We start from the raw sequence: 18,337 nt of genomic DNA on the forward strand, positions 1-18,337 counted from the left end.
CCAATGAAAGAGAGTCCTGCTGGGACTTCCCTGGTGGTCCAGTAGTTAAGACCCTGTGTTTCCATGCAGGAGGCACGGGTTGGACCCCTGGTCATGGAACTAAGATCCCACATGCTGCATGGTGGCCAAAACAAAATAAAACAAAAAGAGAGAGTCCTGCCATATTCCCTTTTCAAAACTGTCTGCTTCATATGTGCAAGCACCTTACTCTCTTCTCTGTCAGCTTAGTATTTCTCATGGCATTTAACGCTGCAGCTTGCACACAGCAGATGCTCATAAAATGTTTGATGAATGAATGAATCTAGTGCTTTGATTTAGCCAGCAAATCACGAAGTAATAAATACTCCTCCATGTCTCAGCTGTACACATTACAGGGCTCAGAGCTCCTTAAGTGAAGCCATTATGCTATCTATGCAGTATATACTCATAAGGGCAGTGCCTCGCCTACAAATGAGATCACAACGAAAAGCCTAATAGATGCCTCTCTTATGAGAGACTTAGCAACACCAGCAAAGAGAGCTTACCTGCCAGAGGCATTTAGGGGAAGACCACTGAATTTGTTATAGCCTTGAGGACCATAATCCCAAAGAATTTTTTCAGCTGCTATAAAATAGTGCCTCTGTTGACCCTTCATCTTGGGGTGAAAAATACCACCTTTGCAGTTACCAACATTGTATTGCCCCAGCATGCCAGCTGCAGAAGAGAAGAAAACCATGAGCCAAGGTATAAATGCTCCAAAAGAAATCATACAGGAAAAGAATGATAGATTTGACTTCATGAACATTTAAAACTTTTGTATGGAAAACAGGACCGTAAACAAAGTTAAAAGTAAAAAATAAACAGTGGGTAGGGGATATTTTAGCACATATGACAAAAGATTAATATGTAAATACCTTTGATAAATAAGAAAGAAAAAAGTAAATATCCCAATAGAAAATGTGCAAGGGACATTTATAGGTTATTCACAGAAGAAATACTACTGACCCATGAACAAATGAAGAAAAAAGAAAAGTTCAACCTTAATAGTATTCAAGTGATACTGTTGTTCATTTATGAGATCGGTAAAGACTAGAAAGACTAGTAATTATTAGTGTTGTCAGATGAACAGGGAAAGGGGAATGCTTACACACTATGAGTGAAGAGTAACAATTTCTAAAGGAGAATTCGGCAATATATGTCCATAGCTTAAAAAAAATTAAACTCTTCAACCCAGGAATTCTAAATCTAGTAGTTTTCCCAAGGAAATGTCAGACAAAGTACAAACATTTCTATAAATTGATGTTTATGAGTGTTTAGCAAAAAATAGGGAAAATATAAGTGTTAATAAAGACTGTTGGTTAAGTAAATTGTAATCTCCTTACAAAGGACACTGGAAGGATTAACAACGATGTAGTAGATCTATATTCACTGACATATAAATTTATTTCTGGTATATTAACAAGTGGAAAAAGTAAGCTACAGGGCACTATTAATAGTTTGATTTCATTTTATATATAACATAAGCATTTATATATTAAGGTCTAGAAAATAGGAAGGATATTCATCAAAATGTGACACCATTATCTCTAGAGGTAATTACTAATTTTAAAATTGAATTATACGTATCTTCTAATTTTTAAACATTTTTTTCGGAGGCTATGGACAATTTAGGAAACATTGTATTTCAGTAACATATTCCAGCTTATGTCCACAACTACTGGCCACATTTAGCAATCCTACTAATCTCAAATCGCTGCTAATGCCTTGATTAGTTTCTTCTCAGATTTAGGGATCGTGTGTGGAGAACACTTAGGATTTACCCTTTTAGGGAGTTTCAGGTATACCACACAGTATTGTTGACTGTAGTCACCATGGGGTATATTAGATCTCCAGAACCCATTCATCTTGCATAACTGAAACTCTGTACTCTTTGAGCTCTCAAGTGTTCTCACCACCATCACAACAAAAATGTTTAACTACGTGAGGTAATAGATATATTAATTGCTTGAGTGTAAGGTAATCACACCTTACAAGTATAGCAAAACGTCAAGTTGTACGTCTTAAATATATACAAATCCTATTTGTCAATTATACCTCAATAAAGCTGGGGGTAGGAGCAGGGAAGAATAGTAACTTTGTCTTGTCCATCTTTGTCTTCCCAGGAGAGTGTCTTATACATATTAACTGAGCAGCTCAACATTTGCTGAATTGAATTTAACTGGAATAACCCAGTGGACAAATGTGAGGTTTGCTTAAGGCTTTTGGGAACAAAAATGTGTTATGAAAGCAGCCCTGAAGAGCTGATTCCCTGACCTCATAGTGACTGTGTGTAGTTAGTCAGTATCCAAGCGGAATCACACACTATTTCTTCTATGTTTATCCCGTTGACACATTTTCTTTTTATATTCTTGTTTTTACCATGTTAGGCCAAACTTTTAATATGTCATAACTCTAATGTTGCCAATGCTTCTTAACTGGCATCCAGTAGCCAGAGTCTCTCCATTGTGTCCTTTCTGCACACAGACATCATATTTATCTTCCTAAACCACTGCACTGATTATGTCACTAGTGTGCCTAAGGATCTAGAAGGACTTACTCTTGCCTTCTAGACAATCCTTAGTCTTGCCATTCAAAGATGCTTGCCTGGGGCCCATTCTGCCTCTCTAAGGCTTCTCCTTCATCACTCCCCTGACATGAGCCTAAGGTCCAGCTAAGTAAAGACCTATTCCCAAGGAACCTGAACCAAATCATTCAACATGTATTTGTCAACAAATGTTTATCATTCATCTTTCATAGGATTTTGTACCTATCATTGCATTGTGTCTCAATATAAGGAAGAATGTTCTCACAGAGCAGCCCAGAGATGAAACAAGCTGCTACAATTACTAGGTTGGGATTAACATATACACACTACTATATATTAAATAGGTAATCAACAAGGACCTACTGTATAGCACAGGGAACTATACTCAATACTCTGTAATAACCTATATAGGAAAAGAATCTGAAAAAGAATAGATATAAGAATATGTATAACTTACTTTGCTGTACACCTGAAACTAACACATTGTAAATCAAATATACTCCAATATAAAATAAAATAAAAATTTTAAAAAGAGATGTCCAAAAGAGAATTCAAGAATTGGATGGGGGATTGGTCCAGATTATCTATAAATTCCTTTTCAGTGCTAAAAATTTATTATTCTATTTACAATTGCCCATGTGTTTTTCCCAGCTCATGTTGCTTCCTCTGCCTGGAAAACCTTTTTCCCCTTCTTCATCTATCAAATTCCTAACATTTAGAGGCTCAGATTAGGGACCACCTCTTCAGGAAGCCTCTCTGCTCCAGCAAAGTGATAGAGCACTTAAAGAGCATTTATCATTCTGCCTCAGGTTTTATTCATTTTGTAAATGTCTAACTATATTTAACTACTAGATTCCAGGTTCATAGAAGGTCTTATCATTTCTTTCAATCACCTCTTACCTGGTTCATAGGGATGTGATTAATAAATACCTGTTGATAAGATGCCAAATAGACATTATACACTTTTCCTATGTTTAATATTTAATTAAATATAACACGTACAAGAATCTATTCAACAGCAGGCACTGAATGAGCACCATTGATTGCGTGGTTTAATTGTACCATTGTAAGCATCTCTACACTGGTCTCTGTCCTTTTTACCTTGAAAGTGATCACTGACTTGGCAGGTTATCATCCACTTCCCAGGATTCTCAACTATCATTTCTGTTGTCAGGAAGGTGGCTGGGAAGAGGTTGACGACATCAGTCCGATGGCCTCTGCTGATGAAGGTGTTACCATAAAAATAGATGGAATGGATGTCTATCTCATTCCCCATTCCAAACAGGTGCCAGGACACCGATTCACCAACACACATATCAGGCTCGGGGAAGTTTCCAAAGAGGTATCCATTGAGCGCTGAAAAACAGAAACACTAGTGGAAAAGATTCCCCTGCAGAAGCGAGCAGATCCAGAAGAAATGGTAACACATGCTCCAGCACAGTTGAAAATTAGCACAGATTATTGCTTGTAATGTTTTTGTGCAGAAAGGCATGATTTCTTTGGTAAAATACAGTCCCAGAAAGGAATGAAAAGCATTAGTCTTTTCAAGAGAAAAGCACTCAATAAAAGTGATCAGCAACATGCAAACAGCCTTCGAGCTGTTATGTGAACACAATGAGATCAGGAGCAAACAAAAGCACTGTTCATACTTCCAGGACAGCTTGGCCACCTCTTACCTCCATCTCTATTTACATATTTACCTTCCCCACCAGATCTGTTCCTTGTAATTAGAAACCCTGTCTTACCTCACAGCGGGAAAGCTGACACATAGTAGCTACTTAAATGACAAAAGCATGCAGCAAGAAGAAAAGGAAAAGAACTGATTAGAAGGGACTTATGAGACATGTTAACTTTTTTTGCCATTTCTCCCATCCCCATCCCCTGCCTCTTTAACCACCAATTTGTTCTCTGGATCTATGAACTTGGTTTTGGGGGTTTTGTTTGTTTGTTTGTTTATTTGCTTAGATTCCACATATAAAAGAGGTCTTACAATATTTGCCCTCCGTGTCTGACTTATTTCACTTAGCATAATGCCCTAAAAGTCCACCATGCTGTTGCAAATGGCGAGATTTCATTCTTTTTTATGGCTGAATAATATTCTATTATTATATACCACAATTTCTTTATCCATTCATCCATCAATGGACACTTAGGCTGTTTCCATATATTGGCTATTGTAAATAATGCTGCAATGATCATGGGGGGTGCATATCTTTTTGAATTAGTGTTTTCATTTTCTTCAGATAAATACCCAGGAGCAGAATTTCTGGATCATATGATAAGCTTATTTTTAGTTTGTTTAAGGAAACTCCATACTGGTTTTCATAGTGGTTGTGCCAATTTACACTTGTTATTTCTTCTCTTTTTGATAATAGCCATTCTAAGAGGTATGAGGTGATATCTTGTGGGGGTTTTTGCTTGTTTGTTTTTAATATTTATTTGGCTGTGCCAGGTCTTAGTTGCAATGTGTGGGATCTTGTTTTTTTTTTCTTTTTCCTCAGTTGCAGCATGCATGTGGGATCTAGTTCCCTGACCAGGGATTGAACCTGGGCCCCCTGCATTGGGAGCTCGGAGCCTTAACCACTGGACCACAGGGAAGTCCCTCTCACTGTGGTTTTGATTTGCGTTTCCTGATGAGTAATGATGTTGAGCATCTTTTCACATAACTATTGGCCATCTCTATTTCTTCTTTAGAAATATATCTATTCAGATCTTCTGCTCATTTTTAAAAAATAAGATTGTTTGGCTTTTTGCTATTGAGTTGTATGAGTTCTTTATATATTTGGATATTAGTTTCTTGTCAGATATACAATTTACAAATATTTTCTCCCATTCAGTCAGTTGTCTTTTCATTTCATTGATGGTTTCCTTTGCTGTGCAGAAGTTTTTAGTTTGATGTAGTCCCACTTGTTTATTTTTGCTTTTGTTGCTTTTGCTTTTGGTGTCAGATTTAAAAAATCATTACCAAGACCTATGTCAAGGAGCTCACCACCTATGTTTTCTTCTAGGAGTTCTAGAATTTCAGATCTTATACTCAAGTCTTTAATCCAATTTGAGTTAATATTTGTGTATGTGTGTAAGACAGCGGTCCAGTTTCATTCTTTTGTATATGGCTGTTCAATTTTCCCAACACCATTTATTGAAGAGACTGTCCTTTTCCGCCTGTATATTCTTACATGGGTTTATTTCAGGGCTCTCTATTCTGTTCCACTGATCTCTGTGTCTGTTTTTATGCCAATATCATACTGTGTTAATTACTATGGTTTTGTAATATCATTTAAAATCAAGGATCACAATGCCTCTAGCTTTGTTCTTTCTCAAGATTGTTTTGGCTATTCAGGGTCTTTTGTGGTTCCATACAAATTTTTGGATTGTTCTATTCTGTAAAAAATACCATTGGGATTTTAATAGAGATTGCATTGTGACTATAGATTGCTTTGGGTAGTATGAACATTTTAACAATATTAATTCATTCAATCCATGGATACAGAATATCTTTCCATTTATTTGTGTCTTCTTAAATTTTTTTTATTAATGTCATAATTTTCAATATATGTTTTTTTCACCTCCTTGGTTAAATTTATTCCTAGGTATTTTATTCCTTTTGGGGCAGTTGTAAGTGAGATTGTTTTCATAATTTCTCTTTCTGATAATTCATTATTAGTGTAAAGAACTGCAACAGATTTTTGTGTATTGATTTTATATCCCTCAAATTTACTTAACTTATTCGTTCTAACAGTTTTTTGGAGCCTTTAAGGTTTTCTATATATAGTATCATGTCATCTGCAAATAATGACAGTTACTTGTTCCTTTCGGATTTGGATGAATTTATTTCTTTTCCTTCCCTAATTGCTCTGGCTTGGACTTCCAATGCTATGTTGAATAAAAGTGGCAACCGTGCACATCCTTCTCTTGTTCCTGATATTAGAGGTTTAGCTTTCAGCTTTTCACCATTGAGTATAACGTTAGCTGTGGGCTTGTCATATATGGTCTTTATTATGTTGAGGTATGTTCCCTTTATACTCTCTTTGTTAAGAGTTTTTATTATAAATGGATGTTGAATTTTGTCAAATGCTTTCTTTGTGTCTATTGTGATGATCATATGATTTTTATCCTTCATTTTTACTGTGTTATATCACCTTAATGGATTTGTGGAAGCTGAACCATACTTTCATGGTTAAAATCCCATGGATTAATAAATCCCACTTAATCACAGTGTATGAACCTTTTAATGTATTGTTGAATTTGGCTTGCTGATATTTTGTTGAGGACTTTTGCATCTGTGTTCATCAGGAATATTGGCCTGTATTTTTTCTTTTTCTGTGTGGCATCCTTGTCCACTTTTGGTATCAGCATGATGCTGGCTTCATAAAACATGTTTGGAAGAGTTTCTCCCTCTTCTATATTTTAGAAGATTTTGGGAAGAATTGGTATTAATTCTTCTTTGAATGTTTGGTGGAATTAACCAGTGAAGCCATCTGTTTCCTGGACTTTTGTTTGTCAGAAGGTTTTTAATTACTGATTCAATCTCCTTGCTAGTATCAGTCTGTCAGATTCTATTTCATCCTGATTCAGTCTTGGTAGGTTGTATGGTCCTTATCCATTTCTTATAGGTTATCCAATTTGTTGGCATATACTTGTTCATAGTAGTCTCTGATGATCCTTCTTATTTCTGTGGTGTCAGTTATAATATCTCATCTTTCATCTCTGATGTTATTTATTTGAGACCTTTCTCTTTTTTTCTTAGTGAGTCTAGTTAAATGTTTGTTAATTTTGCTGATCTTCTCAAAGAACCAGATCTTAGTTTTATTGATGTTTTTTATTGTCTTTTTAGTATCTATTTCACTTATTTCTGCTCTAATCTTTGTTATTTCCTTCCTTCTAGTAACTTTGGGCTTAATTTGTTCTTTTTCTAGTTCTTTGAGGTGTACAGTTAGGTTGCTTACTTGAAACTTTTTTTGTTTCTTGAGGTAGGCATTTATCACTATGAACTTCCCTCTTAGAACTGCTTTTGCTGCATCCCATAAATTTTGATATATTACATTTCCATTTTCATTTGTTTCAAGTTTTTAAAAATTTCTCTTTTGATTTCTTCTTCAATATGTTGGTTGTTCAGTAACATGCTGTTTAATCTCCACATGTTTGTTTAAACAGTTAAACAATTTTTAAACAGTTTTCTTCATGTAATTTCTAGTTTCACATCATTGTGGTCAGAAAAGATGCTTGATATAATTTCAATCCTCTTAAATTTATTTATTAAGACTTCTTTTATGGCCTAACATATCTATCTTGGAAAATGTTCCATGTGCACTTGAGAAGAATGTGTATCCTGTTGTTTTTGGATGGAATGTTCTATAAGTATCTGCTAAGTCCATCTAATCTAACATATTGTTTAGGGCTAAAGTTTCCTAACTGATTTTCTTTCTGGATACTTACATTGATATAAGTGGGGTATTAAAGTACTTTACTATTATTGTATTGCTGTCTATTTCTCCCTTTATGTTTGTTAATATTTGCTTTATATATTTAAGCACTTCTGTGTTGGGTGCACAAATATTTTAAGTGTTATATATTCTTGTTGGATTGGCCATTATGTAACACCCTTCTTATTATAGTCTTTGTTTTAAAGTCAATTTCAAGTCTGATATAAGTGTAGCTACTCCAAGTTTCTTTTGTTTTCCATTTGCATGGAATAGTTTTTTCCATCCCTTCAGTGTCAGTCTACGTGTGTCCTTACAACTAAAGTGTGTCTCTTGTACATAGTATATAGATGGGTTTTTGTTTTTTTGCTGTTGTTTTTTTTTAACCCATTCAGCCCCTTTATGTCTTTTGAATGGAGAATTTAGTCCATTTACATTTAAAGTTATTATTGATAAGTATGTGCTTATTTCCATTTGTTAATTTCTGTCCATTTTTGTAGTTCCTCTCTGTTCCTTTCTTCTTCTCTTGCTCTCTTTCTTTGTTTTAGGTTCTGACAGGGATTATGTTTCATCACTTTCTTATTATTCTCATTACGAAGTTATAAATCTTGGAAAACTAGGTTTAATATTTCTGTGTGTTCTGTATCCCGTGTAGTGCCAGATACACAAAAGGCAGTCAGTATGTACTTGATAACATGAGAGGCACTCACCATGCATTTTGTTACTCTTCTGGAAAACAGCATCTTCTTTGTCAACTGAATCAGGGTCAGTGCAGAAATGTCTGATATTTTCCTCAAGGTACCAGCTTTGATTCTCATCCACAACAGTAAACATTATAACAAACTCTTGATTCACATCAGTCCTTGTCCCTGAATATTTATGCAGGATACCTATCAGGCACATTCAAAAGAGTAAGAAAAAAATTCACAGTGGACTAAATCAAGATGAGCTTTTCTTCCTGCCAATGGTATCAGGTAAGTTTGAAAGACCTACATGTACAAGAGTAACCCACAACATAAAATCAGTGAAAGGCTTTGATGGAAATGATAGAACCATAGAAAACTCATAAAACAGAAATCCTCACAACCACAGACTTGGAAACCTGGCTGTCCTTAAAGGAAATATACTTTATTGACAGAGCACAGATACACTATATCAATTAATAGGGAATAAAATAACAAAGTGATTATGTGGGTTAAATAATAAAGCAAAAGCACTCCTGGTCATTTGACTACATTTTACACTTTCCTATGTGTGGTGTCAGTGTGTATTTTTTTTAAAGCATGTAAGTTTCAGAATGCTATGATTTTTTTAGGCAGAAGCCTGAATTATTGTCCCTGTCATAGATCTTCTATGTTAGAAGAATATCTTTAATTTTACAGAAAGTTTGGAAGAAGAGGCACACTCTGTGTAAAGCAAGGGAGGTAGGCAAGACGACCTGAAGATTCTATACACTTTTCAACACACCTGGGAATAGGCTCCTAGGGACAGAGAGGGTGGGGAAGAGATGTCTTACCCTCTTTGCACACCAGCAGTGGGCCAATTAGCCCAGAGCAGATGTCTTTAGGGGCATCGATGTGCGAATGGTACACCCAGGTCAGGCAATTTGCATCTGCTGGGGCAGGAGCATATTCTTCTCTCACTGGCCAGACATAGGTATAGTTTTTGCCAGGAGGAACATTGTCATCATCCTTGTTCCTTCTATATGTTCCATCTGGGTACAGGGCTCCTTCCAAGAAAATATAAAACATAGTTAAAATGCAGAGATCACACACTATAGTGGAAAGAGCTAGAGCTTTGAAATCAAACACACATGAATTAAAATTTATTTGCTATGGGACTTGAGGCTAGTTACTTAAATTCTCACTGCCTTGGTTTTCTACCAGTAAAGCTGGAATGTTTATATCTACCCCCACTACATGAGGCAGTGTATATGAAGTGTCCTGCACAGAGCCAGATGTTTAATAAATATTCATGAAGACCCCTTCTGACAGGCCTCCCGTACCAATCAGGAAGACATCAATCTACTTCACTTAACATCAACTGAAGAAGGAAAGGAGAAGCAGCAGAAGAAATAACAAACACTTCTTGGGCACTTACTACACATTCAGCACCTAAATTTGAGACCTGAGAGATTTTGGGTCTCATGAAAAAGATCTGCTGACCTCAAAGCTAAGCAGGTATAGAGGTGAACACTCAGCACCCAGGCTTAAAAATAAAAACAAGGAAAAAAAAGAGCAGAAACCTTAGTGGCCAACACACTATAAGGAATACAGATTTCACAGGTTTCACCCGGACAGGTTACTAAACAGAAAAACAAGTAACATAAACAAACTTGGATGATGGTGGGATCAGAATCCAGAATCCAAAGTTGCTACAGTATATTCTCAATAATTTCCAGTTTTCAACAAGAAGAACAACAGCCACAGCAAAATGAGACATGCAAAGAAACAAGAAAGTGTGATCCATACTCAAGGGAAAAAAAGCAGCCAATAGAAACTATCTCTAAGTGCTTCTACGTGTTGAATTCAGCAGATAAAGACTTTAAAGCAGTTATTATATATTCAAGCAACTGAAAGAAGCTATGTTTAAATAATTAAAGGAAAGTAGGACAAATTATTCAACAAATAGAGTATCTCAATAAGGAGATAAAATTTACACATTAAAAAAAAGAACCAAGTTGGAGTTTTGGCATTGAAACATACAATAAATGAAATAAAATATTCACTAGAGTGGCTTGGCAACAGATTCAAGATGGCAAAAGAGTCAATGAACTTGAAGAGACATTGACAGAATTATGCTATCTGAAAAAGAGAGGGTTAAAAAAAGATTGAAGAAAATAAACAGAACCTCAGAGACCTATGGGACTAAATCAATTATATTAACATGTGTGTAATGTAGTCTGCCAAAGGAAAGGAGAAAGAAATGGGGGCAGAAAAAAATATGTGAAGAAATAATTGCAGAAATTTTTACCAAATTTGATGAAAAACATTAACTTACTTACACATCAAAGGAGCACAACAAACCACAAGTAGAATAAATACAAAGAATTCATATACAAATATATTGTTGTCAGGCTGTTGGGGAGGAAAAAAAGGCAAAGAGAAATGATCACATACTAAGGAGCCCCAACGTGATTAACAGTTGACTTCCCATTTAAATATTTGATATGAGAAGACAGTGGGATGACATACTAAAAGTGCTAGAGGAAAAATACCAACCAAGAATAATACATCCAGCAAAACTAGCCCTCAAAACAATAAGGCAAAATAAAGATGCTCTAGATAAGCAAAGATAAGTGAGTTTGTTGCTAGCAGACCTGTCTTACAAGCAATACTAAAAGAGTTTTTCAGACTAAAAGGAAATAACACCAGAGAATGTGAATCCACAGAAAGAAGTGAAAAGCACCAAAAATAGGAAAAATGGGAGTTAATATAAAAGATTCTATAAATATATTTTTCCTTTTTTATCCTAACTTCTTTAAAATTCATAAGATAATATACAGTTCCAAGTATAACATCACATTGTTGGGTTTACAGAGAGAGAGATGTAATGACAATATAACAATAATAACAAAAAAGAGGTGGGTGAGGATGATGCTCTGTTGGAGTAAAGCTTTTATATATTTCCAGAATTAAGTAGGTAAAAAATATGAAGTACATTGTGATATGTTAAAATGCATATTACAATCCATAGGCCAGCCAATAAGAAATGAACTCAAAATATATAGTTGAAAAATCAACAGAGAAATATAAATAGTAGATTTTAAAATATTGTTTCACACCAAAGAAGACAGTAAAGGAAGAACAGGGGAATAAAAAAGACAAAATGCATATAGAAAATAATTAGCAAAATAAGTGTAGCTCAAACCAATCAGTAATTACATTAAATGTGAATGGTCTAAACACTCCAATCAATATGCAGAGATTGTCAAATTGGACAAAGAAGTAACATCCAACTATATGCAGTCTATATTTTAGATTCAAAACACAAATAGATTGAAAGCAAAAGAATGCAAATAGCAACAATATGAGAGCTGAAGTGGCTCTCAGTAACAGACAAACTAGATTTTAAGACAAGAAATGTAACGAGAGACAAAGATAGATATTTCATAATGATAAAAGAGTCAATATATCAGGAAGATAAAACAAATATAAAGCTATTCATACCTAACAAGAGTCTCAAAACACATAAAGCAAAAACTGACATAACTGAAAGGAGAAATACACAACTGAACAGTAATTGTTAGAGATTTCAATACCCTTCTCTAAATAACTGGTAGAAAAACTAGGCAGAACATCAGCAAGGATATAGAAGACTTCAACAATGCTGTCAAACAACTCAACCTAACTGATACCTATAGAACATTCCACCCAATGACTGCAGAATACACCTTCTTTACAAGGGCACATGGAACATTCTTCAGGATAGAAAGTAAGCTACACATTAAATAAATCTCAATAATTTAAAAGGAATAATACTTCCACCCAAAAACAACAGAATACACTTTATGCTCAAGTGCACATGGAACATTCTCCAGGATAGAGCACATCTTGGGTCACAAATCAAGCCTAGGTAAATTTAAGAAAATTAAAATCACATCTAGCATCTATTCCAACCACAATGCTATGAGACTAGATATCGATTCCAGGAAAAAACTAAAAAATACAAACACATGGAGGCTAAACAATATGCTACTAGACAACCAAGAGATCACTGAAGAAGTCAAAGAGGAAATAAAAAAATACTTAGAACAAAATGACAATGAAAATATGACGAACCAAAACCTATGGGATGCAACAGAAGCAGTTCTAAGAGGGTAGTTTATAGCAATACAATCCTACCTCAAGAAAAAAGAAAAATCTCAAACAAACAGCCTAACCTTACACCTAAAGCAATTAGAGAAAGAAGAACAAAAATCCCCAAAGTTAGCAAAAGGAAAGATAATAAAAATCAGATCAGAAATAAAGGAAAAATAAATGAAGGCAACAATAACAAAGATCAATAAAACTAGAAGCCAGTTCTTTGAGAAGATAAACAAAATTCATAAACCATTAGCCAGACTCATCAAGAAAAAAAAGGAGAATACTCAAATCAACAGAATTAGAAATGAAAAAGGAGAAGTAACAACTGACACTGCAGAATTACAAAGGATCATGAGAGATTACTACAAGCAACTATATGCCAATAAAATGGACAACCTGGAAGAAATGGACAATTTCTTAGAAAAGTACAGCCTTCCAAGACTGAACCAGGAAGAAATAGAAAACATGAACAGACCAATCACAAGCACTGAGATTGAAACTGTGATTAAAAATCTTCCAACAAACAAAAGCCCAGAGTCAGATGGCTTCACAGGTGAATTCTATCAAACATTTAGAGAAGAGCTAACACCAATCATTCCAGACTCTTCCAAAATATAGCAGAGGGAGGAACACTCCCAAACTCATTCTACGAGGTCACCATCACGCTGACACCAAAACCAAAGATGTCACAAAAAAGAAAACTACAGGCCAATATCATTGATGAACATAGATACAAAAATCCTCAACAAAATACCAGCAAACAGAATCCAACAGCACATTAAAAGGATCATACACCATGATCAAGTGGGGTTTATCCCAGGAATGCAAGGATTCTTCAATATATGCAAATCAACCAATGTGATACACCATATTAACCAATTGAAGGATAAAAACCGTATGATAATCTCAAAAGATGCGGAAAACGCTTTTGACAAAATTCAACACCCATTTATGATAAATGGGTGAGCATAGAGGGAACCTACCTCAACATAATATAAGCCATATATGACAAACCCACAGCCAACACCATTCTCAATGGTGAAAAACTGAAAGCATTTCCTCTAAGATCAGAGACAAGACAAGGATATCCACTCTCACCACTGTTATTCAACATAGTTTTGGAAGTTTTAGCCACAGCTATCAGAGAAGAAAAGGAAATGAAAGGAAACCAAATTGGAAAAGAAGAAGTAACACTGTCACTGATGCAGATGACATGACACTATACATAGAGAATCCTAAAAATGCTACCAGAAAACTACTAGAGCTAATCAATGAATTTGGTAAAGTTGCAGGATAGAAAATTAATGCACAGAAATCTCTTGCATTCCTATACACTAATGATGAAAAATCTGAAAGAGAAATTAAGGAAACATTCCCATTTACCATTGCAACAAAAAGAATAAAATACCAGGAATAAACCTACCTTAAGAGGCAAAAGACCTGTATGCAGAAAACTATAAGACACTGATGAAAGAAATCAAAGATGATACAAACAGATGGAAAGATATACCACGTTCTTGGATTGGAAGAATCAAAATTGTGCAAATTACTATACTACCTAAAGGAATCTACAGATTCAATGCAATCTGTATCAAATTACCAATGGCATTTTTCACAGGACTAGAACAAAAAATTTTACAATTTGTATGTAAAAGTCTTTACAAAAGACCCCGAATAGCCAAAGCAATCTTGAGAAAGAAAAACAAAGCTGGAGGAATCAGGCTCCCTGACTTCAGATTATACTACAAATCTACAGTAATCAAGACAGTATGGTACTGGCACAAAAACAGAAATATAGATCAATGGAACAGGATAGAAAGCCCAGAGATAAACCCACACACCTAGGGTCATCTTTGACAAAAGAGGTAAGAATAAACAATGGAGAAAAGATAGCCTCTTCAATAAGTGGTGCTGGGAAAACTAGACAGCTACATGTAAAAGAATGAAGTTAGAAGACTTTCTAACACCATACACAAAAATAAACTCAGAATGGATAAAAGACCTAAACGTAAGGCCAGACACTATAAAACTCTTAGAGGAAAACATAGGCAAAACACTCTATGACATAAATCACAGCAAGATTTTTTTTGACCCACCTCCTAGAGTAATGGAAATAAAATAAAAAACAAACAAATGTGACCTAATGAAACTTAAAAGGTTTTGCACAGCAAAGGAAGCCATACACAAAACAAAAAAAACAACCCACAGAATGGGAGAAATTATTTGCAAATGAAGAGACCAACAAGGGATTAATCTCCAAAATATACAAACAGCTTATGCAGCTCAATATCAAAAAACCCAAACAATCCAATCAAAGAATGGGAAGAAGATCTAAATAGACATTTCTCCAAAGAAGACATATGGATGGCCAAAAAACACATGAAAAGATGTTCAGCATTACTAATTATTAGAGAAATGCAAATTGAAACTACAGTGAGGTGTCACCTCACACCAGTCAGAATGGCCATGATCAAAATGTCTACAAACAATAAATGCTAGAGAGGGTGTGGAGAAAAGGGACCATCCTACACTATTGGTGGCAATGTAAATTGGTGTAGCCACTGTGGAGAAGAGTATGGAGTTTTCTTTGAAAACTAAATATAGAACTACCATATGATCCAGGAATCCCACTCCTGGGCATATATCCAGAGCAAACTATAAGTTGAAAAGATACATGCACTCCAATGTTCATTGCAGCACTATTTACAATAGCCAGGACATGGAAGCAACCTAAATGTCCATAGACACAGGAATGGATAAAGAAGGTGTTGTACATATATACAATGGAATATTACTCAACCGTAAAAAAGAATGAAATAATGCCATTTGCAGCAACATGCATGGACCTAGAGATTATCATACTAAGTGAAGTAAGTCAGACGAAGACAAATATCATAAGATATCACTTATATGTGGAATCTAAAGAAAATGGTAGAAAATTTGAAACTTATTTACAAAACAGAAACAGACTCACAGACTTCAAAAACAAACATATCGTCACTAAAGGGGAAATGTGGAGGGGGGATAAATAATGAGTTTGGGATTAACACATACACACTACTATAGATAAAATAGATAGTCAACAAGGACCTACTATATAGCACAGGGAATTTTACTCAGTATTCTGTAATAACCTATATGGGAAAATAATCTGAAAAAGAATGGATATATGTGTACGTATAACTGAATCACTTAGCTGCACACCTGAAACTAACATAATATTGTAAATCAACTACACCCCAATATAAAATAAAGATTAAATTTTTAAAAATCCGGTACTTATCAAATTAAAAACTCTCAAACTAGGAATAGACGGGAACTTCCTTCTAAGAATAATCCACATATAACATCATGCTTAATGGGAGGGAGACTGCATGCTTTCTTCCTATGACTGGGAACAGGGCAAGAATGTTTGCTCTTGCCACTGTTATTAAATACTGTCCTGAAAGTTCTAGCCAGTGTAATAAGCCAAAGAAAACACTAAGTTATACCCATTGGTAAGGAAGAAATAAAATGTTATATTCATAGTGACATGATTCTGTATTTAGAAAATTCCAAGGAACCCTTTAAACATCTACTAATAAACAAGTTTAACAAGATAGGAGGATTCAAGATAAATATATAAAACTCAATTGTATTTCTACACACTAGTAACAAACAATCAAAAATAAAATTAAGAAAACTATTCCATTTATAACAGTATCAGAAAGAATAAGATATTTCTGAATAAATTTAACAAAAGAAATGCAAATCTTGTACACTAAAACTAGACATTGTTTAGAGACGATAGCAGTCTAAATTCCATGTTCAGATTGAAAGACTCAATATTGTCAAGATGGCAATTCATCTTTTAAATGCAGGTGACAATTTCCCCCCAACTGATTGATAAAACTCAATGCAATCCTAATCAAAACCCGGCTGATGTTCTGTGGGGTTTTTTGGTAAAAATTAACGAGTTCATCTGACATTTATATGGAAATGCAAAGGACTTAGAGTAGCTAAAAAGTCTTGAGAAGAGCAAAGTTGGAGGATTTACGCTACCCAATTTCAAAACTTACTATAAATTCGTAGTAATCAAGACAGTGTGGTGTTTGTGCAAGGGTAAGCACATAGATCAGGGGAACAGAACTGAGAGCCCTGAAATAAACCCTTATACTTATAGTTATTGATTTTCAACTATAGACTATGAATCATTTATCTTCTATTCCCAGGACCCACAGTCAGTCTCTGGCACCTGGTGGGCACTCAGTGGAAGTATCATGAAGGTAATGAATTTTACATGCTCACCTTCACCTACTCAGAACTAACCAAATCTGGGACCGAGAGGTTTGCTGTACTTCAGATGGAGGAAAAGCACCAAGAACAAAGGGCACTCCTAATCTTGTGTCCATCATCGGAGGTGTCTCCTCTGGCTGCTTAGACAGACCTGTCTATGGCAACTGCCAGGCAAGTTTCGTTGCCTTAGGACAATATTTAATAGCCAGAAGCTCGTCCTTGGTAGTAAAGTAAGCTGCACCAGAGTTAACGGTGCTGTTCCTGGCATGTTCCTCAGAGCCAGTAGTGTAGCAGGTTTAACATCATTTGACACATTCCACCTGGTCACGAGCAAGAATAAAATGAAAGATGTGAAAAATACTTCTGAAGACGGAGAAATACTTCCATCTCAAAAGCCTAAGAATGTTGCTTTTAAAAAGAATTTAACTTTAGGAAGTACTCAGGAAACTGTGCTATTGAAGCTATTTAAGTACAAACAAGAAAACAGGGATGGGGGGCTTCCCTGGTGGCGCAATGGTTAAGAATCTGCCTGCCAATGCAGGGGACACAGGTTCGAGCCCTGGTCCGGGAAGATCCAACATGCCGCGGAGCAACTAAGCCTGTGTGCCACAACTACTGAGCCTGCACTCTAGAGCCCTCGAGCCACGACTACTGAGTCCATGTGCCTAGAGCCCGAGCTCCACAACAAGAGAAGCCACCGCAATGAGAAGCCCATCCACTGGAATGAAGAGTAGCCCCTGCTTGCCGCAACTAGAGAAAGCCCACGTGCAGCAACGAAGACCCAGTACAGCCTAAATACATAAATAAACAAACAAACAAATAAATAAAATTTTAAAAACAAACAAAAAAAAGAAGGCAGGGATGCTTTAGAAAGGAAACACCAAAGACAGTAGCCTTAAGCAGGGAAGTTGAGGTCCACGTGCACTGAGACACCCTCCCCATAGCTGAGGCTGTTACTGGTGATAGGACACAGGAATCCGTTGTGCACTCTGCTTCTCATCCAACATGGGACCCAGTCAAGACTGATTGACAGGAAGGTTAGTGTGTTTCTGGACCACTGTGGAGCATGTGTCAAGGGACGCCAACACCCAGTTCTGTAGCAACATAAACAAAAGTGAGAAAGAAGAGAGGAAGGAAATAGGGTAAGAAAAAGAGAAAGCAAAGGTGGGGACAGATGGAGATGGGGTGAGGGGGAGGGGGAGGGGGAGGGGGAGGAGGAGGGGAGGGGGAGGGGGAGGAGGAGGGGAGGGGGAGGGGGAGGAGGAGGGGAGGGG

The 18,337-nt window shown here is 35.9% G+C and overlaps 1 protein-coding gene across 2 annotated transcripts in view; it reads right to left on the minus strand.

Moving 5' to 3' along the window:
• HEPHL1 (hephaestin like 1) overlaps positions 1–18,337 on the minus strand; it is a 93,761-nt gene that overhangs the window by 54,150 nt on the left and 21,274 nt on the right. For both annotated transcript variants that reach the window (XM_029208575.1, XM_029208574.1), the window contains exons 3-6: positions 9,500–9,712; positions 8,694–8,873; positions 3,665–3,919; positions 525–693 (exon numbers count right to left, since the gene is read on the minus strand). In XM_029208575.1, coding sequence (XP_029064408.1) covers positions 525–693; positions 3,665–3,919; positions 8,694–8,873; positions 9,500–9,712 — 817 coding nt within the window. The remainder of the gene's footprint in view (positions 1–524; positions 694–3,664; positions 3,920–8,693; positions 8,874–9,499; positions 9,713–18,337) is intronic.

Source organism: Monodon monoceros, unplaced genomic scaffold (genome assembly GCF_005190385.1).
Source record: "Monodon monoceros isolate NGI ecotype Baffin Bay Population unplaced genomic scaffold, NGI_Narwhal_1 Super_Scaffold_7, whole genome shotgun sequence".
In the NCBI taxonomy this organism is placed as follows: Eukaryota; Metazoa; Chordata; class Mammalia; order Artiodactyla; family Monodontidae; genus Monodon; species Monodon monoceros.